We start from the raw sequence: 27,595 nt of genomic DNA on the forward strand, positions 1-27,595 counted from the left end.
AATCACAGGCACACACACATACAATTCTCCAGACACTGCTTATGTGCTCAAGTTCAAATACAAATCTTTATTTTCATATATTCTGTGCTACAAATTCCAGTTGTTTCTATAGCATGCATAGTTTCACACAGTTAAGACACGCAAAATCACAAAGTAAGATTTCCCTTATGAGGAATATCTTAACTTTAGAGCATGCATATACCTCCATGTCCACTTTTGAACAAACAACCTAGAATTTTGCTGCCTTTGAAAACCAACTTGCATTTCAAGTAGTAGTTTTAAAGAGATAATCCATTCAAGGATCATATTGTACACTTCTGTATACACTTATTACTCTAAATAAGACTCAGATAATATCTTGTAAACTTTCTTTGGCTTTTTTGCATAAAACAGGTGATACACTGCTACTTGACAAACAAAATGAAGGTGTTAAAGTTTTTTTTTATATTATGCAAGGAGATTTTATGGATGAGGTTGATTGTTCGTTTCATTTTGAGGTAATTAAGTTCAATATTGAATCGTTGCACCGAAGTTAAGTCTGGACTGTTTTGTAAACTAAATAAACTCACAAAACCCCAACAAATAAATACATTTATCAAAGCTCTGGTGAAAAATAAAAGCATTAACAGCATCTCTCTTTCATATGCAGCTTTAACCTTCCATTTGATCATTTACCAGTGAGAGTATTCATGCAAATAATAGTCAGAATTAGCAAAAACACACATGTAATCAAAAAAGGCCTTTCACAGTAGTCAAAATTTGCAACCGACTGTACACAGAGAGAGAAATCCTTCAAGAGTTTTTCACATGAAGGAGTTTTATGCACACTGAAAAATGACATGTAAGTCACAGTAAGATAGGCATAATGTTATTAAGAAGTTCTTAGTGCTACATTACACATTAATGCAAAACAAATATTGGCTTTTCTTAACCAGGGTTAGACAGTAGTCTTAAAGGACATCATACATTTATAGTAAAGGGTGAAGAGAAACAGCAGATTGCACAGAAACACAAACACACAGCTTTGACATGATCACATGAAATGTTATCTTATTGCCATAGTATTGTTTTTGTGCTTAAGATGTCCTCTGCATTAAAAAATGTGCTGTATTGGTTTGGCTGTTTGCTGGCATTATGTTGTTTGAAATATGCTTTGTTAATTGCTACAGTCGATATTTATTCTTTTGAGTTCAATAACACCCTACCCATGGAGTCAACAGCCACATCAGCATCAGAAATGTTTTTATTTCTTAAGGAAATGTTCTTTTTTTAAAATATACTTTGTAAAAGTCAGAAATGCAGCTGTTGGTTTTGTTTACGCTCGAAGAAACAGCAGCTGCATATAATCAACAGTGTTGCTCCCGGCTGTAGTCTTCAGCCTTTGTGCTTCAGCGAGGCAGTTTCAGGGCAGGGTTGATATGTTTTTATTTTCTTGCTCACTGACAGTTCAGAAGTTCAGGATCCATCAGGGCTCTGTGCTCTCTCTCTCTCCTCTTCCTCTCGCTTCAACCATATTGAGAATCCATTTGTTGTTTTCATCCTGTTGGCTCTCTGTCAGGGTGTTCATCGAGACATCATCCGCACAAATTCTGTGAATGAAAAACAGAGTCTGTTAGCCTACTGTGTTCCTGTTTTAGTAAGTAAATCTCCTCTTTTAAGGTACTGATGGGTTATAGGAGATGTAGGAGGGCCAAAGTTCAAACTCAGAAACACATCTTCTTCAGGATAGCACTCAACAGTGAAGTATCGAGAAAAAAATGCCATTCATTTTCTCCTCAACGGATTTCATTATTTGCCATAATGTCATAACCATCCAAGGTAGACTTACCATGAGTTTCCCGAGTGTAAAACAATTGCTTATGCTCCCGTAGAAGACGTAAATTTGTGCAAAAATAACCATGTTTAAAGAAAACATGTTTTATTTAATTTCTCAGGCAAAAGTAAACTACAGTGCCCACAATCCTAGAGTGTCACAGACTGTTAGAGCCCACTGTTACCATGGAATATTTCCTACAGCTGTTGAGGATGGCAATACATGCCACTGTACAATGAAACATCATCTATATGCAAACTACGATACATCACAGCGTAATTTTTAATGATACAAACCGGATATTGAAGATGAATGTAGAAATAATGTCCGTTTATGGTTTGAAATTTGGAAAAACTATCACTGACAATTAATTAAGGGAATTGGATTGGATTGTGGGATCACTGATCTATGTCTATAACCTTGATGATATTCATCAAACAAACACCGGCCTGATGTGCAGAAAAAAACTCTGCACAGAGTGAGGCTCATCACAGATGACGAGGCCCTACTCGCTGCATGTGGTCTGCATATAGGGAACCTGATGGGATGGATTGTCCCCTTACTCTCTGAAAAATATGTATACAGTCTTGTACTTTTGCCCTTTTTTCTGTTTTCACATAATTATGATGTTTTAAGGTCAGGGGTATTAAGGTTGCTACTTGGCTTCTTTCCTGGATAGAAGAGAATGGTATCTGGATTTTGTAAAATATCAGGAGTGAATGGGGAAATTTACTTTCAATCATGATTTTAGTTTCCGGCAATGATGATAATAAGATCATCCTGATTAAATACAGACTGTGCGGCTTTGATCAGAGGATTTGTCATGTGGACAAAGTTTAAGTGTTTGTTATATTTTAGACATAAAAGTAATTATTTTTGCTGATTAATTGTTATGATGTATCAATATTTCTTTTTACTCATTATTTTTCATTTTATCGTATTTTTTTTCACAGTTTTAAGAGTGTCTAAGTTCCAAAAGTGCATATGTCTTATATGATGTAAAATCAAAAAGTTATTCTATTTTAGAATTGTGGTCTCAATACAGATTTAAAAAATTGGTATTGTGATTTTTGCCATAATTGAGCTGCCCTATGACCCCCTCCTGCAAACAAGTTTTAAACCTATTCAAATAGACATTTATTATCATACAAGATATTTTACGCTCAAACTTAAGTGAAATGTTCCTGTGTTTTGTTTATCAATTTAAATAAAGACAGGTTATTAACTCTGTGAAGACCATAAGATTTGAGTCATGCATATTTGTCCCATTCAACAAAAGTAAAGAAAAATTCCCAGCTGGTTTTCAGCTTTTTAAATGAACATATTCACCACTTATTGCACCACATAGTACATCATATTTTGCACATTTAAAAAAAAAAAAAAACTACTTTGTTAGCTTGAAGACATTTAGTTAAAGCTGGACCAATCCATATTTTTTTCATTTACAGTGAAAACAAGTGTGTAATGGGGATGCATCATTTTGTCATATTGATATCTGCATTGGCAGATATTAGCCGTGAATTACCAGTATCAACAGATGTGAAAGTTTTTGCTCATGTATACAACCGATATTTCTGCTATAAAAGTTTGCCTTTATCAGCTGTAAATATTGGCCAATACTAAGTGACATTTTAGGATGAACCAACAGACCTATTTTGCTGAGCTCTTTTTATTATTCATCTAAATTCCTTACACTTTTAAGTGCATTTTAGGGACTGAAATGCGTTATTATGTTCATCCTCAGACTTTAATTTTGTGTATTTTAAGGACTGAAGTTTTAGGTCCGAAATACATTTAAGTATAGTAATGATATCGGCATCAGCTACAATTAATCTGTAAATATCGGATATCAGCAAAAATTCAATATTGTGCATCCCCATAAAAGCTGTTAACCAAAGTGACCAACACCACAGAGATTTATGAATGATTTCTTCAGTTTCTTTAAACTCTAACTTGCTTTGGCCATTGACACTGTTTATCTTTACTGCCACTTAGACTACTTTATGGATGCAACACAGTTTATATTTCTAGCGCTAAAGTCTTGTTACTCATTTGAACACTGCTTATCGCCAAACATACATATTCAGCAGCAAGCTTGTAAGCATAGTTGAGAATTAAGTAGAAAACAGCTTTGTGTTTTTTTCCACCTATTCTTTCTTAATAATCTTTGTCATGATGTACATCCGAAATTATACTTTCTAATTTGCAATGACATTATTACTCAGGTAGCATGAAGGCTGAAAAAGAAATATGAAATTATGTTGTGAGCAGCTGCAGTTTCTAATATTTTCATCCCTGACAGCCTGTTTGCATCTTTTTCTCTGTGGGTAATCTACGAGGTGACATAATCCCTTGGTATGGAGATAATCTGACAGACAGACCTACTGCCTTCATCCTTTCACCTCGCTATCAGCAGGGTATTGGGATAACAGCTACACACGTTTGGATTTTTGCTTATGCTTTGCCGTGTGTGTTTAAGACAGCCAAAGATCCCCTCTGCATACGCTGATATGTGCTGCACTCTATAAATCTAAAAGTATGCTTTAACAGGATTCTTTACCTTCAAAGTCCACGTGGCCATCTCCGTTAAGGTCGATGTCCCTAAGGATGTCCTCCAGGTCTCTGTGTCCGACCTGAAACGGTTAGTTGAAGGGAGAGGTGTGAATATGTCTGCCTCATTGATTGGACAACAAGATTGATGGAGTTACAAAGAGGAGGTCACACTCTGCTGGCAGCTCTGTACCTGTTGTCCTAAAAGTTTTTTCATGGCTTCTCTGAGTTCGGCTGTGCTGATCTTTCCGTCACCATTAGTATCAAACTGAGAGAAAAAGAAAGTGACAAACAGGACGTATTAAGCCCCATGAAGCCAAAACTATCACAAAATATATTCTTATTCTGCTCCAGGTGTTTGCACTAATCACTCCTAGTACCCCTACTTCACCAAAATACATGTCAAATATCCTTATGATATTTTATCTTTTACCTGACATGAAGTCTTTCTTGGGGCGATATACTCTCTTTAAAGTTAGTCTTTGCACAATGAAGGTTAACCTTTGTTTTGTTTTGTTTTGTTTTAATGTAACTTCAACCTTTTTTATTGCAATAGTATATATCTTAATTTCAGTCAAGCATCCATTCATCCATTCATATGTCTGACATTTATCACCATCCACCCATCCATCATCCTGATCCATCCAGCCAGCATTCTCATCCATCCATGCAACCGTATTTCCATTTTCATCCAACCATTTGTCTGTCCATCCATCCGTTTGTTTGTCCATCCATCCATCCATCCATCCATCCATCCATCCATCCTTTCATCATCATCAGTCCATTAGTTCAGTGGTTCTCAAATGGTGTGCTATGGCACACTGGTGTGCCTTGAGACAAGTCTAGGTGTGCCTTGAAAATTCATCTGACTTTACATAAGTACTACATCTATGCAACAACTAAAGAGACTATAACCAATGTCCTTACTGCATGCAAGTGTTACATGTTGCATTGCATCATATAGCATTGCATGCTCACTGTCCATCTGTTATCTGTTAAATATGCAAATGTAAATTTACATGTAAAAATATGACATCTCATGCTTTTACTCAGAAAATCGGACATATGGTGCCTCTAACAGCTGTGATCCACATAGTTTTGTCTTCATGTAAGCACAAGTCAGACCATAAAAATTCATAAATGGGTATGGAGAATATCCATGCAACACACTCCTCTTTGTAAAACAAGCTAACAAGTTTCAGGAGTGAGAAAAGCGGAAGAAAATTAAGAATATCCTCTGGTGGGACACTCCTGGTGTCTTGTCATCCTTTGTGCAACCTCTTCCCTTGTTACTTGTCAATCTTAATAGGAGCGACAAAGAGAAAATAGGAACAGGGTGACTGGGGATAAACTTGGGTAGCTGCAGTGCATCACTTGCAGAGTGTCAGGATGCTACAAAAAGAAACTCTGTAATCAAACTGATGTAGCTGGCACTTGCTCACATTGCATGCAGTTGGGACTGGGACATGTTGCTACTTGCTACACATGCTAAAGAGGCTATTTTGCAAGTACATTAATATGGTGTGCCTTGAGCCTCTGCATGCTTTTTGGTGTGCCTTGGGCAAAAAGAGTTTGAAAACCATTGCATTAGTGCATTCATTCATCCATCCACTGTCCATCCATCATCCATCCATCTGCCACTTATCATTATCAGTCCACCCATCCATGCATCCATCTATTCTGTCTTTATGCCTATCCTTCAATCCATTTATCTATTTGTTCTTCCATCACTCCATCCAACCAGCCATCATCTGCATCCATCCAGGCATCTATCCGTCTTTCCATCCATCTGCTTGTCTGTTCATCTGTCTAGCCATCCATCCATCTATCCTTGCATCATCATCTGTCCGTTCATCAGTGCATTCATTCATCCATCCACTGTCCATCCATTCATTGTCCCATCCATCTGTCCATCATCCATCCGTATGCCATCTACCATTATCAGTCTGGCCATCCATCCATCTATCCATCTATTCTTTCTTTATGCCTATCATCCATTTATTCATTTGTCCTTCCATTAGTCCATCCAAGCATCTGCATCCAACAATCCACATCCATCCATCCACGTCTCCATCCACTTGTCCATTCATGTTTCCGTCTATACATCCATTTGTACTACCATCCATGCATCCTTTATCTATCTGTCTGTGTCAGTTTAACTGTTCATCCATCCATCTGTTGAGCTATTCATCCATCAATCTACCCATTCATGCAAAGCTTGTCACAATAGGATTTTAAACTTCTATATAAACTTAGAAAAAAACATATTGATGCATGATTGGACACTACAGCAACAAGAACAGAATATCCAGATATTTAATATTAGCTCAGTTTTTGTTTTCTACACCCAGAAACACAGACAAACTTGCAAAAACATTTAGAAATTGTTTAATATTTTTTGGTCAGTGGTTTGCTCCCATGTTGTATGAAAAAGGTGTAGATTTTTTTGTCCTTTTCAAAAGCGATGCTCATTAGAATAACAGAGATAGTCATATTCTTTAAGTCATAATTAAAGGTACTAAAAATGATGTAAGTATCAATCACATGGTAACCTAAATCCATACATACATCCCCTTACCTCCTTAAATGCATCCCTCAGCTCTTTCACTCCTATCATATCTGCCGTCTCAGCCAGAAGTTTGGGCCCCATGAGTTCTACAAAGTCCTCAAAGTCGACATGTCCTCCCACTGTTAGAGAGATTGGAAAAAGGACGCTGTGTTAATCTTGAGGACAAAATGACATTACTTTTATGTGAGATGTTGGCGCGTCAGCTTATAATCACTGTTGGCTGTAAACAGTTGATAACTCAAACTTTCTCGATTATAAAAGTTAGTCAAATTAATAAAAACATCAGGAAATATTCCACAGACATTAGAATAAAGACACTGCCACACTTACAGTTCATGTTGATCTGCTGGCTCAGTTCAATCAGCTCCATCTCTGTTGGCATGTAGCCCATAGTTCTCATGCAGTTGCCCAGGTCTTTACAGCCAATAAACCCATCTTTGTCTTTGTCGAACTCTTTGAATGCCTCACGCAGCTCTGAGAGTGTAAGATAGATGTGAACATTGTTTGAGAATACTGTTAAAATGACACTTCTTGCTTTCTTTATTTTAGAAAATGGGACATACCATCCAGCTCTTCTGGTCTCAGCTCTCGGTCCTGTGTGAAGATCAGAGTGCAAGGTTAGAGAACACACTGTTGGTTGTTTTAATTCATGCCAATGCGCAGCATTCCTCCCACAATGTGATGCTATAAAAATAAACCAGCAACTAAAGGTATGTGTCGCAGAAGAGTGCCAGGAGCCTGCAGGTTTCTTTCTAGCCGGAGAGGAAAGGCTTATCAGTGTGATCACCTACGGAAGAAAACCTGCAGACTCCTGGCACTCTGCAGCACCCTGTAGAAAAAAATAGCACATTAGGTATTAGGATAAAAACAGCACACAGTGAATGGAACATACAGTCTTTTTATGTTTGTCATGAGGAATCCAAACCATTCAGTGCATCAGAGGTGTTGGTGTAAGTGAATAGATTTAATAAAAAAGGAGAGACACAATGTATACAGCAGCTCCTGTTTTTGCCATATTCAATTAAAAAGACTCAATCCCTGCATCCATTAAAAAATCATGTAAAGCTTGTTGTTTAAACAAGAACTCAACAACCCTGTTTTCTTTAATTAAAGACCTTAAAAGAGAAAACATCATTGCATAAAAGGCATCTCTGCCATCACCACACTGCTTTAATAACCCTTTATGCTCCTGCAAATGTCCACTATGTTTAAGACTGCAGCCTCATGCATAAATAAACACCATCTCTCTCTCTCTTTCTCTCTCTCTCTCTCTCACACACACACACCAATGTATTCAATTAAAACCTAATTAAAAAAGGTTAATGTAAAAGTTGTCATCCATTCAGGCCCAGCAGGCTTATGTACATACTGTATGTGCTGCTGTTAAAGTGAGAGATGTTCCAACACATATTCATGCCACGTCCTTGTTACTGTTCACGTGCTGTATTATGTGCTCATCTCTTGGTTTGCATGCACATGAAGTTGTCTGGACTTACGTACAGCCTGCCGGCTCTCAGCGAAGCCCTTTCGTAGAAAGATGCACGCAGGCCCCAGCACGTTGTGCATGTTGGCTCCATTCTGGGCCAGGGCTACTAGCGGCTCTAGATAGGCCCCCCCAGAGCCCCCCTCCTCACAGGACTGCACTGCTTTGTAGTTCTTCTTCCGGTCCTGGAGAAGCATCCCAGGCAGGGGGCCAGACATGGGAGCAGGGGTAAAGACAGGGAGACCGTGACTAACAATGTGGCAGCATGGAGTCAACAAGGGGGTGTGATGAAAGGGGGGGGGCAGGATTGGAGGTGACAAACATATGGCTGGTTGTCAGTCAGAGAGAGGTGTGGAGTCAGGTCAGTCATGCTGGGAAAAGCAAACCCAGTCAGAGGTTGTAATTTATCATGACAAGAGCAACTGATGCCATCTAAGAATGAGTCCTGTGGGGCACAGCTCAGCACAGCAGGAGGCAGTTTATAAGTGATGCTGATAGAAGAGAGGTTCAGCGCAGTGTAATCTATCTTTCTTTCTTTCTTTCTTTTTTTCTCTCTTTCTTTCTTTCTTTCTTTCTGTATAGAGGCTGTGTTGGACATCATAAACCGAGGTTTCAACAGCATTTTGGGTGTAAATTCAATTTGCAGGTCAGGTTTTTAACTTCTTACTTTTTGTATTCTAACCATTACCTTAACCCTTAACCTTAAACATAATTTAATCCGATTTTATTTCAAGCTTTAGCGTGTATTTCCTTTCTGAGATATACAGTGTCTAAGATGAATGGTCTGTGAGAGTGGCTGTTAGAGATGGACAGCCTGCAGCCAGACTGTCTTTGTAAATTCAGCAGGTTCTTGATGCTAAACTGTATGGAGACCCATTTGCAGGAAGAGCAAACTAAAATCCTTAAAGGGAACCAAATGTCAAAGAGTAACCAGCTCAAATGAAATGCCTTTTTCATGCTAAAATGAATTATTAATCACCCTTTTATATAGAATGCCCCTGCCATGTAATGTCCAAATGTTTTCAAAAATGTAAGCAAATTTGAGTAAATTCTAGACTTTGCTTATCCAGTGTGAATGCACAGCACCAAGCAGTGATGTTAGGCTACAGTTCCCAAACTACACTGAGGTCACTGGGTGATAGTCCTCAACAAAAAGGGCTCAAGTCACCAATAAGGAAAAATTATTATTAAATGGGGTACCAGTTTTGTAGTTAGATCAAAATTTCTAGTTGTCCTATCACTCAACAAGAATCAATGGTGATCAGGTGAGAGAAAAGTTTGAAAGAAACTTGTGTTTTACCAAGTTTTAAACTTCCAACTTCCTGGTCCAAATATAACATGAATATTCTAAATGTTAACACAGTTTTCATGTCATAAGCTATAATTAATTTATACGAATATGAAAACATTTCCACATCCCTGCACTGACCAATAAAACCTCCATTTGACATCTTTGAAAACACATTTCTTCCCAAACATGGATGTAAAATTTGAAAAACTATCACTGCAAACCTGTACTTCAGTCAAAGTTGGTTTCCATAATGTCCCTTTTTTCTTGAATTCATTTCCACTCCTTAAAAGTAAGATGGACTGAGAACAACCTGCACAAGAGCATACCACCCTCTGTATTCAGAGAGTTTATTGAATAACAAGCCAATTATACTGTTTGTCTTTGCCCCAAGCTTTTTGTGAAACGCTGGTCGGCCTCAGGACCCCACAACTCTACCACCCACTGACAGGAGATTTAGCATGGTCGCAACTTTCAAGGAAACCTTTTTTAGCCATCTAGCTTTATACTTCCTGGGAGATGCTTTAGCTCAGAACGTTTCAAGTGACCATTCACACCAGATAGGTTTAATGAAGTGACTGCATTATGTTGCAGCCAGATTAAATAAACTGGAACACTCAGCTCACGCTCAAAATTAACAGTAAGGTTCATTATTTGCTGTCGTCGAGCATTTCAGTTTATTTTAGCTATATTTTCGCTCTGATACTCTTAATGCAAAAATGTGTTTGGTTGTATTGTGTGCTGTGCAAGCTTTTTTTTTTGTGGATTGAAATGCTGTGCAGGTTAAAATATTGTGTATGAGTGTCATTGTTGTTGATGTTGCTGGGCAAAACATCCAAATATCTGTCCCACAGTGGCTTTTAGTTGCAAAACTGGATGCTGTTATTTTTGAACACAACTAAAGGAAAAAAACATTCAAGATCTAAGAGTTATATTTTTGATTAACTGTGCCTACCATTTGTGCTGGGACATGTACTGTTACTGGAGTTTAAAAGGGTTGATGACACTGAATTTACAAGTAACAAGGCTCATGCTGGGGTAAGAACTTAAATTATTGAAGAATGTCAAGTGTTTTTGTGCACGTTTCAAAATAATTACATCGTCCAAAAGATGAGGCTAAAGTTCAGCCAGCCATTTAATTATAATCACCAATTAGCCAATCAACCAGGGGGCAAAAGTTGCTTTCACAGCAGTGATCCCAATTTCACAGAGAGCTACAGGTTAATTAAAAACGGGCAATCACTGCCTTCCAGCAGACATAAAAGCTTCCTGTAAATAAACCAAACAAGGTCTGACTATTGCTCTGACTAATACTTGACTTGGGAGTGTAGCAAGGCTAAACACAGAGACTATGTGGATATGCACGTCTTTTCCAAGCAAATCTGAACTAAGTTCAAAGCCCTAACATCTCTTCTTGCAAATAAAACATGATAATGTCTCCAAGTCTTCAATTACTGCAGTTAATCATCTAACCAAGAGGAGGAAAATCCAGCTAAAGCGACTGAAGTGGCCTCACTGTCACATCGAATTACCAAGAGACCATCTCTGCTGCTGTTTCATATCTCTCTGACGTGAGCTAGCACCCATCTTCAGATGCTCTCTGCTGTAAACATAAAACATCTACATGCATATAGAATGAATATGCATACAAACAGATGCAGATTTACACTGTATACACAAATGACCTTCACTTCCCATCTGTTACCAAGCCAGTTCGTGCATTCCTACAGTCCCCTCCACAGGAACGGATGCCCACTGGGTAATCTGACCAAGTGATGCATGGAGCAAGCTTGTCTGCGGGTTCATCGTGCCAAAGAAGTACTATGAAAGCCCCGTGCTTGGAGTTATATAACGAAAAAATTATAATAATAATCCTGAAGCCGTGTCAAAGAAAAGGCAGAAGAACTCTCTGGCTCTCCAACCCATTATTCTGCACAGATGGCATCAACAGTTGCTTGTCATATTGTGCTTCCTCAAGGATGTGCAGCTGCTGATATGAAAGGGAAATATTTTTGTGGGGATGTCCGCCTGTTAGGCTGAGTATCTATTCAAGCGTACAGTGATGAAGGACAGCAGATGTAAGAGACGTTTCATAAGAGCTGAGGTTATCTTGTTGAGTCTTTACGAGAATGGATCCTTCTTTGATGGATCTCAGTTGGACATTCTTGTTGTCAGCGGTAGACTGAATGAAGCAGCACACCTGTTTGCAGCAGTTACACTGACAGGTCACCTCTGGCAGGTGCAGGTACAACGGGGTGGCATCTTCTGGTGACGTGATCAAAATTCGCCAACTGATCAAGAGCAATCATAACAAACTCATCCGTCAAAAAAGGTTTCCAAGGAAGGCAACAACACATTAATGGGCATGGACGATTTTTACATTCAAGACGATAAGATGCAAACTGTTTTTGTATCTCTCTGCAACTCAAGTACGAGCAGAATGACCTTTAGAGTGAGCCAAAATATCAAAACTACAGGCTCTTGTTTCGGCCAGCATTGACTGATGTATACGCCACCAATGTTGTCCCATTTGCTTTCACTCCAGCAACACAAAAAGCAAGGAAACAGTCTGTTAGATAGCACAAAGGGTCCAGTCAGTACAGGTCAAGTTGGTCAGATTTGGAACACACCATGAGACAAACATGCACCAACACTCAGGGGGATTCAGGGAGAAGGAAGAAGCCTCAAAGCGGACCTTACCTTCTTGTTGAAAACTTTAAGCGACTTTACAGAGTTGCCCATTGCAAAAGTACAGTCCTCCTTGTTTTATGTGTTCTCTCTAACAGTGTTAGTGTGGCTGTATGTGCCTGCACGTGTATGCATGTGGGTTTGTTCGCGGGCATGCATGGGAATAGGGGTGATTAGAGAAGGGGAGAGGGTTCAAGGGGTCATCGGCTAATATAAGAGGACACTTGGGGAAAGGCAGGGAGAGGAGCGGAGGTATCATAGGAGGTAGGAAGGAGAGGACGGAGGAGTGTACAGGGAGGACCTAGAGGCGAGGACGCTGGGAGGGACGAGGGGGAGGGGACACTGAGACAAAGGAGGAAATATGTAAACAAGAACAAAGACAGGAATCGCAACGACACAGAGATAAGCAAGGGAGAGGAAGCATGCATGCGATCTGAGCGGGATGCAAGCGCCAAGAGGAGGAAAAGCAAGATTGCTTATTCATTCCATCCTCTCTCCTACAGTGTCTTCCCTCCCTGCCTCCCTCCTCTCTACCCTCTCTCTCTCCCTCTCTCTCTCTGTACGTCTGTCTGTCTCTTGCTCTTTTTCCCTCACTCTCTCATCCTCCCCTCCCCAGTTTTAAACCATCTATCCGTATGTGACAGAAGAAGCCAGTTCGGACAAGCATATTACCTTCCCCTGAGCGAGACGATGGAGACACTAATCCAAACATACGCGCACACGCACATACACAATTGCACACCACACATACACACAAATACACTTGATTAAACACACAGGGATGTGGGACTGTGGAGCTAAAAATATACCACGCGCTCTCCCTCTTTTTTCGCCCCTTACTCTCCCACATCTCTCCCCATTCTACCCCCAGCATCCACTCCTCTCCCTCAGTCTTTCAAACACACTCTCACACATGCAAATGCAACACAAAGTCATGTTAAGCTTGAAGGACATGGACTCGGATCAAAGGCAAAAATGTGCAGTAAATGACACATGAATCCTAAACCACCAAGGATGCAAACCAAAACACGTGCAAATGCAAAAACACATACACACACGGGCACAAAAACACACAGGCAGCCAAAAAATTCTCTCCCATTCCCTTTCATCCACACATATTTAATGGGATGTACTATATTTGAAAATGTGAGTGCTTCCAAAGATAGAACACCTCTAAAACCAGCAGGAAAAGGCAGCTATATACAGTTCTGTGTGCATTATTTAGTCTAGTGGTATTTTTACTTTACCTGAGTATTAACATTTTATGTTATCTACACTTCAACCACTACTTTTAAGAAAGAAATATGGAATTTTTTTCACTCCTCTGCATTATTAAAGCTTAATTTACTCTAAAGGGTAGATTTTACATTAGAATTAACATTTAAAATGTTTTTGTAAGACTATAAACAATGCAATATAAGGACTGTGCAAGAAGTCACATGTGAGTTTATAACTACCATAGTGTAGTGCAGCCCTTCCCAAACCTCAGTGCACTGTGGCCCGACTTAAGACCTGAAATCACCAAGGCCCACCAAAACCTTCATTCAAACAAAACATGAAACTCATAGTATTTACCTCCTCTTCTTTAATTCATAAACAGAGAATTTCAAAGCAAATGTCTGGTTTGCAGAAACACCACAAGAAAGTGCTGGCAGAGTCATTTAGAGCCGCAGAGCCACTAGTGTATTTTGTTTGAACAGGCATCTGTAAAGTCTTTCTTTTCTAATATTAATGTCTTAAATTAGAGCTGTCAAGATTAATCGAGTTAATCAGGGTTAATTAACCTTCACATATAGTGCACTAATATATTTTTATAGCGATTAATTTTATGCTTTATTGTCCCTTTCAACACACTTTGGTTAGTGCCTCGACTGTGTCTCTCCCTGCAGCCAGTGATGTAAAGGAAGTCCACCACTGCTCCTTGATGTCTCATTTCACTTTAAAAAACAATTCACAGACAGAGAGTGGACAAATCAGGAGTCATTCCAAACTATGTTTGTGTCATTTAAGATTTTCTACGGTCTTAAACTAAGGGCAATTGTCTTCCTGTCTGAGTAGTTAGGTAAATCAGAGATTTTAACATGAACTTAACTACAGAAAAAGAAACTTGTTCTGGATTTTAAAGGAAAACAGAGAACAGGAAAGAGGTAAATGTTTGGTCTGCTGCATCACCTCTAACACTGCATGACAGCACCTGGGTCTGATTCAAGACAGTCTGATTCAGATGGTACATCCCTGACGGCCACTCTGACAGACCATTTATCTGAGGCGCTGCATATCTCAGAATGGAAACACATGCTAAAAAAACAAAACAAAACAAAACAAAAAAATGCCAGTATAGGGTTATGGTAAGGATACCAATGTTAAAAGTTAAAAATCTGACCTGCAAACCTGATTTCAAAATGTTTAAAAAAGTGGAGTAAACAGTGTGTTTACAGAAAAAAGTTTATCTTCCATGAAAACACTCAGCAAGCTTAGTTTACACAGCTTCATAAGCTGTGTAAGCTACCTAAAGAGCTACATAGCTAGCATAACTAGGTCGCTAAAGCTTAGCTCACAAAGCAGCTATGTATGCTAAGTATGTACATTACCTATTTAGCCAAACTGGTTTTGCTACATTTGCTAAACTGACATTTTTAAAGCTAACTTAGTGATGTAGCTATGTTTTTTATGTGTTTAGTTTTTTTTATTTACTAAAGCTCATGTTGCCAAAGCTAATTTAGCTACATTGGCTTATGTAGTAATGCTAATTACATAGCTAGTGTAGCCATGTTAGCTTTAGCAAGAGCTACAAACAAAGCTAAAGTAAGCCACATTCATTTAACTACTTCTTAAATAGGTCTATACATAATATAATCCCTTTTGTAATACCTTTTTATCCATTTTATTAATGAAAAGTTGCTTGGTCTGTGATATTTGCTATGTGGTTATTTCATGATTGTAACTGCCAGACTTTGTTTATGAATAAAGTTGAATTTAAAAAAAAAAACAAAAACGTTGTACCAACAAAGGTGGCACTTCCTGTCTTAGACAGACCTGGTTTCACATGAACCATCTGTGGGAGTGGCCGTCAGAGATAAATGATTTGCGGCCACACCCCTCTCGTCTGATTGGACTTGAAGCCCCTTGTGGCACTTACTGATGTTGTTTGCTTGCTAAATGGCACTGTTCGATAACTCAAGGTGCTGATGACCTTTGACTTGTCTACTTATTTTTTTTCTTTTTAAAGTGAAATGAGATATTAAGGAGCAGTGGTGGACATCACTGTGGCGTCAGGGACATACTGCAGTGGCTGAGCCAAAGTGTGTTGACGATAAATCATAAGATTTGTTAAGGTAAAAAAATCAATGCACTAATCGTAGACCTTACTTTATCACGATTGCAAATTAACATTGACAGCCCTAGCAAAAAAGTAATTGATGTAGGGAAGCCTTTAGTAAACATGCATCCATACATTTATTTTGCTCTGTTTAGCTGTGATAGCTAGTCTTGTTACTTAGAGATTTTAATGCTAATTTCCCATAATAATGTGTTTAGTTCTCAAGGTCTCCGTAAAACAAACAAAAATTTACACAAAATCATGGGAACTTGAACAACATGAAATGTATATATGCATGTCCTTCTTTGGCACAGGTGTCAAACTCGCCAAATCCGTCCCATGTTCATGCATTTGTGACAAACAGTGCCTATAAAAATATTCACCCCCTTGGATGTTTTACCCTTTTACTGATTTTATAAATAAATCATAGCCAAAATAATTTGGCTTTTTTGAAATAAAAAAGAAATTAAAAAAGTCTTAAATGTCAAAGTGAAGACAGATTTCTACAAAGTAAAATTAATAAATAAAAATTTGTCATGTTGACCTAATTTAACAGAGATCCAGCTAACTCGTGCTAGTAGTCTCACAAGTAGTGAACTTGGGATCACCTGAGTCTGGTGAATGTGTCTCAAGTGTTTCTAGTATAAAGACTCTTGTGTCTGGAAAGTCCAGTCACAGCTTAATCAATATTCATGGCTACCATTACACCATGATGACAAAAGAACACTCCAAGCATCTCAGAGAAATGGTAAATTGAAAAGTAGAAGTCAGAGGGCAGAAGCACTGAACACCCCCAGAGTTCTGTTAAATCCATCATCAACAAACGGACAGAATATGGCACATGTGTAAATCTGCCTCTATCAGGCCGTCCTCACAAACTGGTTGACCGTGCAAGAAGGAGAGTAGTGAGAGAGGCTACCAAAGGCACATTTGACTACTCTGAAGGAGTTACAAGCTTCAGCAGCTGAGATGGAAGAGATGCTATGGAAGACACCAACATTGCACATCACTACAAGCACACCATCCCAACTTTGCTGGATAACAGCCTGCAGTCGGTTGTTGTAGTTTTCATCAAGTCTCAGACACATCTTCTGGGGGATCCCAGTCCATTCTTCTTTGGTGAATCTCTCAAGCTCCTACAGATTTGATGGTCTTCTTCCATGGACCTTGGTCTTCAGTCCACCCCACAGATTTTCAATGGGGTTCAAGTCAGGGCTTTGTGCAGGCCAGTCAGTAATGCTAACTTTCGTCCTCTGGTGTTCTTCACCAGGAGCCTTTCCTTATGATTCCTTCCAGCTTTACAAGATTCCGAGTTCCAGATGTACTGGAGTGTCCCAACGGCATAACACTCCCAGCGCCATTTTACTGCGGGGACGATGTTCGTTGGTTTATACACCTCTCGCTTCTTTCTCCAAACATAAGCAACATCTCTATGGCCAAAGATCTCTGGTTTGGTCTCATCTGACCAAAGGATATGCTTCCAGTGTGCATCATCTTCCTCCAGGTTGTGCTCAGCAGACTTCAGTCCAGCTTTAAGGTGTCTCTTCTGCAGAAGTGGAGTTTTTCTTGGTTCGTTCCTGTGCAGGGCTCTGGGGATATTCTTTGAGACTACAATTCCTGACTTGGCTAAGTCCTTCTCTAGTGTCTTGGCCATTGTTCAGGGGTCTTTAGACACACTCTTGATAGTTTTCTTAACAGAGTTTCTGAAATCTTTCTCTCCCTACCTCTGTCAGGCTTGTTCTGGACTGTGTGGCTCTGATTGAATTTCTTAATGATTCTTCTCACTCCAGTTCTTAACACATGGAAACGCTGTGATAACTTTGTAGATCCTTTTCCTGCTTTGTGAGCCTCAATTCTTTTTCTCAAGTATAAACTGATTTCTTCTGGTTTTGGTGTGGTGCCTTCTCAAGTGACAGCTCAAACCCTTTCTGAGGCTTTTATATTTAGTCTAAACTGGGCAATAACCCTTGGTTTTAAAGCTTTGAACATGGCAAAGCTAAGGCACATCATCGACTAACAGTGGTTTTTGCCATGGCTCAACTAAAAGGTCAGTACTAAAGGGGGCTAATAATTTTGACCCTGGTTTTGTTTTTTTTGTTAAATAATTTTTTTTCTGTGTGTAAATTAAAAAAATGTAAGCATCCAAAACAACACTAGGATGTTTGGAAAAGCCAGTTTTTCAGTATCCAGCTCTACACAGATTTTATTCTGCATATTTAAAGTCACACATCACAGTGAAGTCACATTTTCTCATAATAGATGAGCTTGAGTACTTCATCCACAGTTTTCTAAAATGCTAAATAACACACAATATCAAACTTCAAATTTGCTTTGTACCAGCACAGTTATCTCCTGAGCTGACTTCAGTAGCAGCCATTGTGACACTAATGAACACTGTCTACTCTCCGCGGTCCGACCTTGTCTTTTCTTTGCGATTTTTAATAAATGCATTCACGCTGGAATTGCTTCAAATCTCGCTCCCATTCAGTATCTGTGCGTCTCGTCTGCGCAGCTCTGCGGATGATTCACCCAGCCTCTCACCGCAGGCTCATTGTGAACTTCAGAACACATCAGACGTCAGACACAGGAGCCGTCAGCTCTCATAATGTCACAGTGTATAGTGAGCATGGCCATGAGATCTATTCCTCCCCGTATCCCTCTCTTTTTTTATCTCTCTGTTTGGCTGTATCCTTCTCCTTCACCCTCTCACAGTCACACTATTTACACTTTTACATAACTGCTACACACTCAGGACATACATGTGGATAATAATAGCATTATTAAAGCCTCATTTTTTGGAGGGAAATACATTCTTATTGAAATTTATGAAATTATTGCTGACGCATAGCACACAAAGTCTATGTGGAGAATCTATAAAGTGGGAAAGTTCTTTTTTATGTTTGACGTCAAATATAATCTTATTTCATCGATTGCCATCAAGTGTGCTCAATGATGTTGGACGGAGAAGAAAAGAATTGATGTAATGACAGGCTCTTCATCTTCAAAATGACGCACATTCTGTAATAACTGAGCCAAAAATATATTTTCTTTTGTTAGCAAAGAAGAAGAATGTAATTATCATGTGCTCTAATGAGAAAATTCTTCTTCTGATTTGACCCCTGATGAAAACAAAGGAAGATTTGTGCCTTTGTTTCAGGAAGAAAGAATATACAACACACTCTTGCGTCATCGTCTTAAGACGTCACAGTTTCATCCTGCAGCTGCGGATGATCTATTAAATAACCCCTCAAATTTCCATTCTCATATTCTAGTATTCCAGTATTTTGTTAACAGCATGTTGAAGGGGGAAAATATCAGCACGTTTCCTCTCAGGCTTCTGCTGTCTCCTTTTGATTCTTTTATTTTTATACCCTTCTCCTTGTCTTGTCTCTGTCTCGCAGTGATTTTCCCTCTCAGCCTCAGGTCTACATGAATATTTAGCATCACCACGCACACGCCGAGTGCAGTTGGGCGCCAAGGCTCTTATATTTCCCTGCCTAATCCCCATCTCAAAAAAGGGATTTAAACCAAAGAGTGAATTTTCTACCTCCGTCTCAGCCAGCACTGATACAAAAATATCTGTGTGGGTCTAAAAATAGCCGCTTACACTCTAGACATACTTGAGGCATATGCTGCTGCGAACATGATGATGCTGCTCTCTTTGCTCTCTGATCTTTCTCCTCATTTTGCTCATTTTCCCCTCTCATTTCATTCCCTCTCAGACATCATGAAGAACAGCGTGACCCCGGCAGACAAGAGGGAACAAAGAGGAAGGGATGACTTTGTCAGAGAAGGATAAAAAAAAGAAGGGAATCAGCAGACAGGAAATGTAAGTGAATGTGGGATGAGTTACAGGAAAACCAGGCGCGGAAATGAAGGGCTAATCTGTGTGTTACGACCTTTCCTCACATTGTCTTCAGAGGTGTCAGCAGGGGAGCAGTAAGTGAGAGTTTTTTATGTGATGGTCGTCAGGTCTGCTGACAGAATCACTGTCTTCCTGTTTTCTTCGTCCTCCTCCTGATATGTCCGATTGTGTCGCCTCCTTCACTTTCTTTTCCTGCTTTTTTCACTTCTCTTGTCTCACTGATGTGACACTCAGGGGGCTGTGACTCTCTCTGTCTCACAAAAACACACACTGTCACACACACACTGAGATCAGTCCTATTAGTAAAGCGGTGCTTGCTCCCCCTGCTGGTTAAAACACTCCCTGTAGTCTGAATGTGATTTAAAAAAGAAAATTGCCACCTCCTTAAAAATACACTTATCTGCTGTGTAACAGACGTCTTTGAGTAAGGGCTTGGCACCCAAATCTACAGATTTCTACTCAGGTTTTGTAGCTCAAGGTCACTGAGGGTTACAGAAGAACAAAGATTTGTCTGAATATTTTATAGCACATACCAAATTTCCACAGAGACAAAAAATGTTCCTTGAACAAGGTGTCTGGTAACACCTTTAACAGCTTTAAAGCTTTAAATTGCACAAACAGCAGTTCTTGTTAAAGCTACTGTGCAGGGCTGCCCACAGAACTAGCAGGGCCCCTGAAAAACCCAGAGAATGGGACCTCCCCATCATTGATAATATCAATGTATGTATGTATGTTAGATGTAAAGCACTGGTGCTAGCATCTTGGCTGAAGAGTGTCAAACTATTACTAGGGTCTGATGTTGGAGTTATTTATTTATGCTACTTTTTAACCCCTTTTCAGCACTTTTCTGCCCCTTTTTCCTACTTCTCTTAGCCATTTCTGACCCATTTTGACTGTTTTTTCCCTTTTTTGCCACCTTTAACCCTCTTTTGCCAACTTACCTAAATTTTGGGCAGTTTCCCACATAAGTTTCCAGGCGTCTTTTTCCCCATTCATCTAAATGCCGATTTTAATTGCATTTTATCGACTAGTCTAAACAGGAGAAAATACAAGGAAAACAGTCAAGCTTTTCACAGGGTCGTTGTGTCAGCAGGTATGATGTGAGCATGATAGACTCTCTACAGCGCAGCTAACATTAGCAGCTAGCTCCACCAGCTTTCGTTCCTCTTTGCAGATTAATATCCTGCTTTGATGAGTGGCCTCTTTACACTTTGGGTGAGTACTTATACGCAAGTTCAATCCTTGACAGCCTACATACACCTCGATTTCCATTAACTACTTAAAATGCTGTTCCTACTAAATGCTAACTGCTAAGTAACAGCTAACTCTTATATTTATGTCCAGCCACGTTCCAGGAGTAAGCTCAGACAAGAAGGCAGCTGCCATTAACTGAAGCTACAGCAGCCTCTAGTGGCGGGAGGTTCGTTACAATTTAAAAGTGCATTAGACCAGGATTTTAAGCCCTTGTTAAAACAAAGTATAGCTATAGGTAGCGAGTTTAAGCGACTCATAAATCTTGCAAATTAATTTAACTATTTCATCATGCCCATCCCGTCTTTTGATGCATTTTTTATGTTTTTCACCTTTTATTGCCACTCTTTTGCAACTTAGAATAGGGTTTAAAAAGGCTATTTTTTACTAGAGTATACATAAATCAAATTGAGTTTTTGTTGCTTAATCAGAGTGGTAAAAATTCAGGTTAAAAAGTAAAATATGGTTATCACAGCTTAACTTAACAGTGGGCCCTGATTTTGCTGACCTCCACGGGCCCTGAAAGTTCTCCTTTTTATCCCCCTCTTATGGAGAACTCCTGTGTGAACTTTTTGCCGCTGCTGCTGCAGAGTAGGTGTCATGAGGCAGTTAACAGTACGCTTTGACTGTAACACAGATGTAGTCTCACCCATGGGTTTCTGAAGCAGAGCTTTGAAGCTGTGGTGGTGGCCAGTGGTGTTGTGGTGCCTTCAGAAGTGTGTATACACTAATCCAGTGGTTCTAATGTTATGTCACAGAGGCAAGTCTGCCGAGGGAATTTGTACAACCACATGCTACCACTACAACTATACAACAACTAGAGATACTGTGTTACAGCTGCTGTTTTGCATGGATATGAATATGAGAGGTTTTGACTTGATCCTAGCTGTGCCTTGGGCAAAAAAAGTTCGAAAAACCACTGCACTCACATATGACTCACATTTCTCAGTGACCCATCCAGCTAAGAATAAACCTCTTGTGTTGCAGACTCTTCTTGCTAGTTAGTTCACTTAAAAGTAAACCTTTTGTATTTGCTCACTGACACTTAATTTCTGCTGCTTGAATTCAGGACTGGATACACTCTCTATACTCACAGCTACCATACGCTCACCCCTACCTTGAAGGCTAGTTGATACCAATACATTTTTTTTTTTTTTTTTTACTTCTTTTGATGAGACTCCTAGTATGACGACATTTTCTATCATGTTTGACCAGGAAAAAAATGTAAAAGCTACACCATCAGGTGACTTCCTCTGCTCAGTGAGAAATCTTTGAATCAGCAAGTATACCAAATGACAGCATGAAACAGTTCACCCCACATTATTTGTTGACAGATGATTCTAATAAATTAAAGATAAGCCGCTGCATCAACATGTCCCAAGTGAAAACAGCGGGGTCAGAAAACCCTACAACAACTTATACAGGACCAAATCAGCAACAGGACTGAGGGTATCACTGTGTCTGTGAGGGATACCAGAATGAACACAATTCAAAAATCTTTGCAAGAGTTTAAACGATGGTGCTCATCTGCTTTGAGAGCATTATTCTCAACAATAAAAATGCTTTATGGAATAAATCATTACATCACAATCTTTAACCACAGAGCTGCAAAACATGTTCAAAACCAGTTTACACTGGTGGGTATTTAAACTCCCAAGAAATCTGAACATTGAGCATATAAAAACTTTTCAACACCTTGGATTTTACCCTTTTTTAATGTTTATGAAAATCTCTCAAATTACTCATAGTAAATTTAATGTGGCTTTTTGACCAACTTTAAAGTACTGACCTAATTTAACAGAGGTCCAGCCAATTGGTGCTTGTAGTCTAACAATTAGTGAAATGTGGATCACCTGAGTGCAGTGAATGATTCTCAAGTGATTTTAGTATAAAGACACCTGTGTCTGGAAGGTCAAGTCACTGGTTAATCAGTGTTTCTGGCTGCCATTACACCATGAAGACAAAAGAACACCCCAAGCAACTCAGAGAAAAGGTTACTGAAACGTTTAAGTCAGGGGATGGATACAAAAATATCCAAGGCACTGATCATCCTCCAGAGTTCAGTTAAATACATCCTCAAGAAACGGAAGGAACATGGCACATGTCAATTTGTCTATATCACAAACTGAGTGACCATTTAAGAAAGAGACTAGTGGGAGAGACCACCAAGACACCTATGACTAACTACTCTGAAGGAGTTAGAAGCTTCAGCTGCTAAGATGGGAGGGAATCTGCTTGGAAGAAAACTCATATAAAATCTCAACTAAAGTTTGCCAAAAGGCATGTGAGAGACTTCATGGTCAAGTGGAAGAAAGTTCTTTAGTCTGATGGGACCAAAATGGTGCTTTTGACCGTCAGGCAAAATTTAATTTTTTTTGTAGGACACCAAACACTGCATATCACCACAAACACACCATCCCCACTGTGAAGCATGGTGATGGAAGCATCACGCTGTGGGAATGTTTCTCGGCAGCCAGCCCTGGAAGGCTCATTAGAGTAGTGTGTAAAATGAATGCAGCAAAACATAGGAAAATCCTGGAGGACAATGTTTTTTCAGTCTGCAGAAGAACTATGGCTTAGGAGAGGATTTATTTCAAGCAAGACAATAACCTGAAGCATATAGCGAAAGCTGCACGTGAATGCTCTTAAGACAACAAGGTGAATGTTCTGGAGTGGCTGAGTCAAAGCCCAGTCCTCTATAAAATAGAGAATTTGTGGCTGGACTTGAAAAGGTCAGTTCACGCCCAATCCCCATGCATCATGACAGAGCTTAAGCAGTTTGGCAAAGAAGAATGGAGTAAAACTGCAGCGTCCAGATGTGTAAGCCTTTTTGAGACCAATCCACACAGACTCAGTGCTGTGATTGCAGCCAAAGGTGCATCTACTACATACTGACCCGACATTTATGCAGTCACTTACTGTATTTTATGTTACATATTCTTATTTAGTTGACAGTACTTTGTAGAAATCACTTTGGCATTAAAGAGGTCAAAAAAGCCAAATTATTTTGACTATGCTTGATTTATAAAATAAATAAAAGGGTAAAACATCCAAGGGGGTGAATACTTTTTGTAGGCACTATAAAAATGTACATTAAGGGTTTTTAAATCAGGGCAGTGGCAGCATACTGAGCCTTTGTCAGCGCTAAGGGCTGTTATTCTTTTGTTGTGGTCTGCAGGCGGCTGCTGACCAGAATTAAAGGACCAAAAATGACATTTCTGCAGACTGATTTTTCAATAGTGCATTTGAAATGGTTATATTTTGCAGCATGTGTTTCTTTCATTCATGATTTTGTATTCAACCTCTCACATAGATATCAATTATTATGATTTATTTAATGAAAAAATGCCATATTTGCTAAGAGCCCCTTAATTCCCTGTTTTTCAAACTTGCTCTCTCAGGTAGAATGTCTGCCAAATGATTACCATTCTTTTCTTCAAAGACAAAAAAAGAACCTCTGCACTCCTACAGTCTCGCATAATCAGGTCTTGATGGTCTATTTTTAGCTTCCTCCACTGGCAGCCAGTGAGTTCTGTAAAGGACTGCATGCAGATCTTGATGTTACGTAACAAAATGTGAAATACGAGAATTTGTTGTGTGGAGTATCTCACCCTTGCATTCTGCAAGGATGGCATCATCTGTTCAAGGAGGATTAGAGGCTTTTTGTGGCGACTGTTGGTCACTAGAATGAAACAGCGTGAGTAGGATGCTGAGCAGGTGTGAAAATATGCAATCACAAAGTTTTTTTCTACAATTTTCTCTCTTTCTATTCACATGCACAGATTTCGGCTCTGTCCTGCCTCTTGTGAGTGGCGTTGACTCAGATGCATTTGCACAATTGAGAGCTTCATCTGATGACGTCACAGAACACAACATTTAGGCTTCATTCATAGTTGCTTTGTAGCTAAAATTCTAGCTGTTGTTTGCATCCCTTAAACACTGTTAAACTGTGATGTTTAAATTTTGACGAGTATGATGAACATCTGCTTTCTCTGCACTCACCAGCAGCTGCAGAGACCTCATGTCACACAACACTGAATGGATTTTGCCTCACTGGAACCCCTAAGACTGATTGGAGCTCTGGCCTGGATTGAGAGGAGTTATTTCTGGAACACATTAGCGTCCGGGGAGGTAATTGTCTCCTCTTGAGCTTTTTATCACTCACAGAGAGAAGGATTTCTGTGTATCCAGAAAAAGATGGCAGAGCTGGGTAGATTAATGCTCAGTGCAGAAGACCATGAATCTGATGCTTCACTGCCCTCATAAATTTGACTTTTACCATGTGTTTTTCTTCTAATTATTGCTTTAGTTTGTACCTGCAGTAAGATGGGCTACTTACCTGTGTGCGTGTGTGTCTGTGTGTCTGTGTGTGAGAGTGACAAGCTCCCATCATTAGAAAGTTTTCCACACAGGTGAAAGTTGATCCCCCTGATGTAGCTCAGGTGACAGTCGCAGAGAAAGCTGTTGTGTTCATACTGGGATGCATGACAGACTGCAGCCCCCCACTATGAAACTGATGGGTAGCAAATACAAACAGGAGCCAGATTTGGACTGAATGCATGCATCCATTTTTAATCATGGGTGACTGAGGGGCCAAAATGAACATCCACCTGTCCACCGACCAGCTCTGCAGCTGAGTCCGTGCTGTTAGTTTAAATTTTTGACTTTATACCAGAGTGCCTGAACGCTATCATACAGGTTGTAATGTGAAGAGTGGATACTTGACTGCATGATCTTCAGCCTATAAAACTGTTTTTTTTCTCTATTTTTGCTTGAATTATTTTTCAACTAAGGCAGGTCTAAACAGACAGGGAAGAATTATGCAGACCTTTGTTTTCTCATTTTTTTCTTTCAAGGCTTTTCAATCTGCACGTATGCGACAGTTCCTCTCTACCACGGCAGAAAAGACGACGCTTTTTTAGTTGAGGCTCTTTACCTGTGTGCTTACAGTCGGACCACAGTCTTTCTCTAAAGGGGAGTTTCTCCCAATTTCTCAGAGTTTTCCCACGTATGCACATACACATTAGGATGCATTTCCCCTGTGTTTTCCCAATTGATTTTTTTATTCTGCAATTAATTTAACACTAGAAAGCCTGATATCTCAAATAATAGCCATAAAATGTTCTTTTTTTTTAACTGAGATGTTTATAAAACCTTCTAACAAAATCCATGAAAAGAAAAATTCCCTTATGTGTCACATATATTTTTTTTTCTATCACTTTTGATGCATGAGGCGTCTTTGGAAAGTGATAGTTCACTGGGGGGCATTTTTATCATTTATCAGATTGTAAACAAAAGCTTTTTAAGGATTTTTTGATCATGTTGATTAGATAAAGGTCTCATTAAACTGTGTATCAAATGTGATACAGTTGTTTTTAAAGGGTTAAAGAAAATCCCTCTACATTTGCCTTTAATGGCCAAGTTTTTGTTGTTTTTCAGGTAAAAGAAAAAGTAAATTGCATTTTTTTTAAACACTATAATACAAAGCACAGAGGACTTAACTGACAGACAAATTAGGGTTGGATGATTCTTGATTTTTGCTGATATCTGATAACATTTTAGCCGATACTGATATCAATACCTACCTATACATTTAATTCAGACCTAAAAAAACAGACTTTAAACACACGTTCCAGTTAATTTGTTCTGCCTACAACTACACATCCTGTTTGCACAAATGCCAAATATTTATAGGTGTTTTTGGCCAATAGTAAGGTGTGATATTGGTTGTAGGCACAACAATTAACCTTTTTAAGCTAACATCTGCTGATACTAGAATCGTGCTGCATACTTATTAAAAATTTCCAAAGCTTCTCACAAAAATCTTCAATCCGAGATTGATTTTAAAAAATGAATTATTGAAAATTCATCAGCATCTTACAGATAAACCCAGCTGTTACATAACTGTATCATTTATTATCATGCTCATTGCAGCACTTTTGCACTCTTCACCCCTGCACTGTTGTCTTCTGCAGACTTATTGGTTGCTTTGTGAGTTTTACTGATTTTACACAAACAACAAAGTTGTTAAATCCCTTGTGCACACATACCTGGCCAATACCTGCTTCTGATTCTTCTCTTCCCTTGCAGCCTGAATTTTTTCTCATTGTATTGTATGACAGCATGAACACCCACACAGCTTCCAGTGCATTAGTGAGCTGTGAGCATATTTGATCTCCTCTTTTTCTGCATCTGCTCAAGAGAATAGCTAAATATGGAATCTGTGCACCTAAAGGGTTAAAACCCAAACATTTTTCTCCTTGATGTGCGCACTAGGTCTGCATTTAGTTTCCAAACTTTCAGCCCTCTTCATTCCCACTCACCTGCCCAAAGACAGACTTGACTATGGGGTGCAGACTGGCGTCATACTCAGACAGGGTCGCGCTCATTCTCTTTCCTTTGCGTCTGGAGGAGGAGGAGGAGGGCTGCTGCACAGGTGCGCTGGTCGCAGGAGGGTCCGAGCTGAGGCTGGAGGAGGACCCGGTGATCACTCTCTCTCTCGGCTCGAAGAAGAGAGCCGCCTCGTCCTCCTGTTTCGGGTAGGATGGAGTCGGAGAGCTCCTCTTCTCCTGCCGGGAGCCGCCTTGCTGCTGAGGCGGCTCACCTCTGGAGGAGTCGTGGTGATGATGGGGGTGTTTGGACCTGGAGGACTTGGTGCGCTCCTTCTGATGCCGGCTCGTCCTGTGCCGTACGTCCTCCTGTGCGTAACCGTCATCCAGGTGGCTCTGCTGCCTCTGAGGGAGCGAGTGGCTTTTCTGCACGCGGTGGT

General features: G+C 39.6%; 1 protein-coding gene across 2 annotated transcripts; it reads right to left on the bottom strand.

The window, feature by feature from the left end:
- Positions 1-126: 126 nt before the first annotated feature.
- Positions 127-27,595, bottom strand: cabp1b (calcium binding protein 1b). 2 transcript variants are annotated; one of them, XM_041810585.1, is made up of 8 exons: positions 27,150-27,595; positions 8,433-8,600; positions 7,496-7,526; positions 7,263-7,406; positions 6,942-7,051; positions 4,557-4,631; positions 4,374-4,446; positions 127-1,589 (listed from the first exon to the last, which is right to left on the bottom strand). In XM_041810585.1, the coding sequence occupies exons 1-8, from the start codon at positions 27,213-27,215 to the stop codon at positions 1,564-1,566; spliced, it is 693 nt and encodes a 230-aa protein (XP_041666519.1). In that variant the 5' UTR covers positions 27,216-27,595; the 3' UTR covers positions 127-1,563. The 2 variants fall into 2 exon arrangements, with proteins under 2 accessions (XP_041666519.1, XP_041666518.1); XM_041810584.1 differs by lacking the exon at positions 27,150-27,595 and adding an exon at positions 12,404-12,538.

The sequence above is a fragment of the Cheilinus undulatus genome, linkage group 17, assembly GCF_018320785.1.
Source record: "Cheilinus undulatus linkage group 17, ASM1832078v1, whole genome shotgun sequence".
Classification (NCBI taxonomy): Eukaryota; Metazoa; Chordata; class Actinopteri; order Labriformes; family Labridae; genus Cheilinus; species Cheilinus undulatus.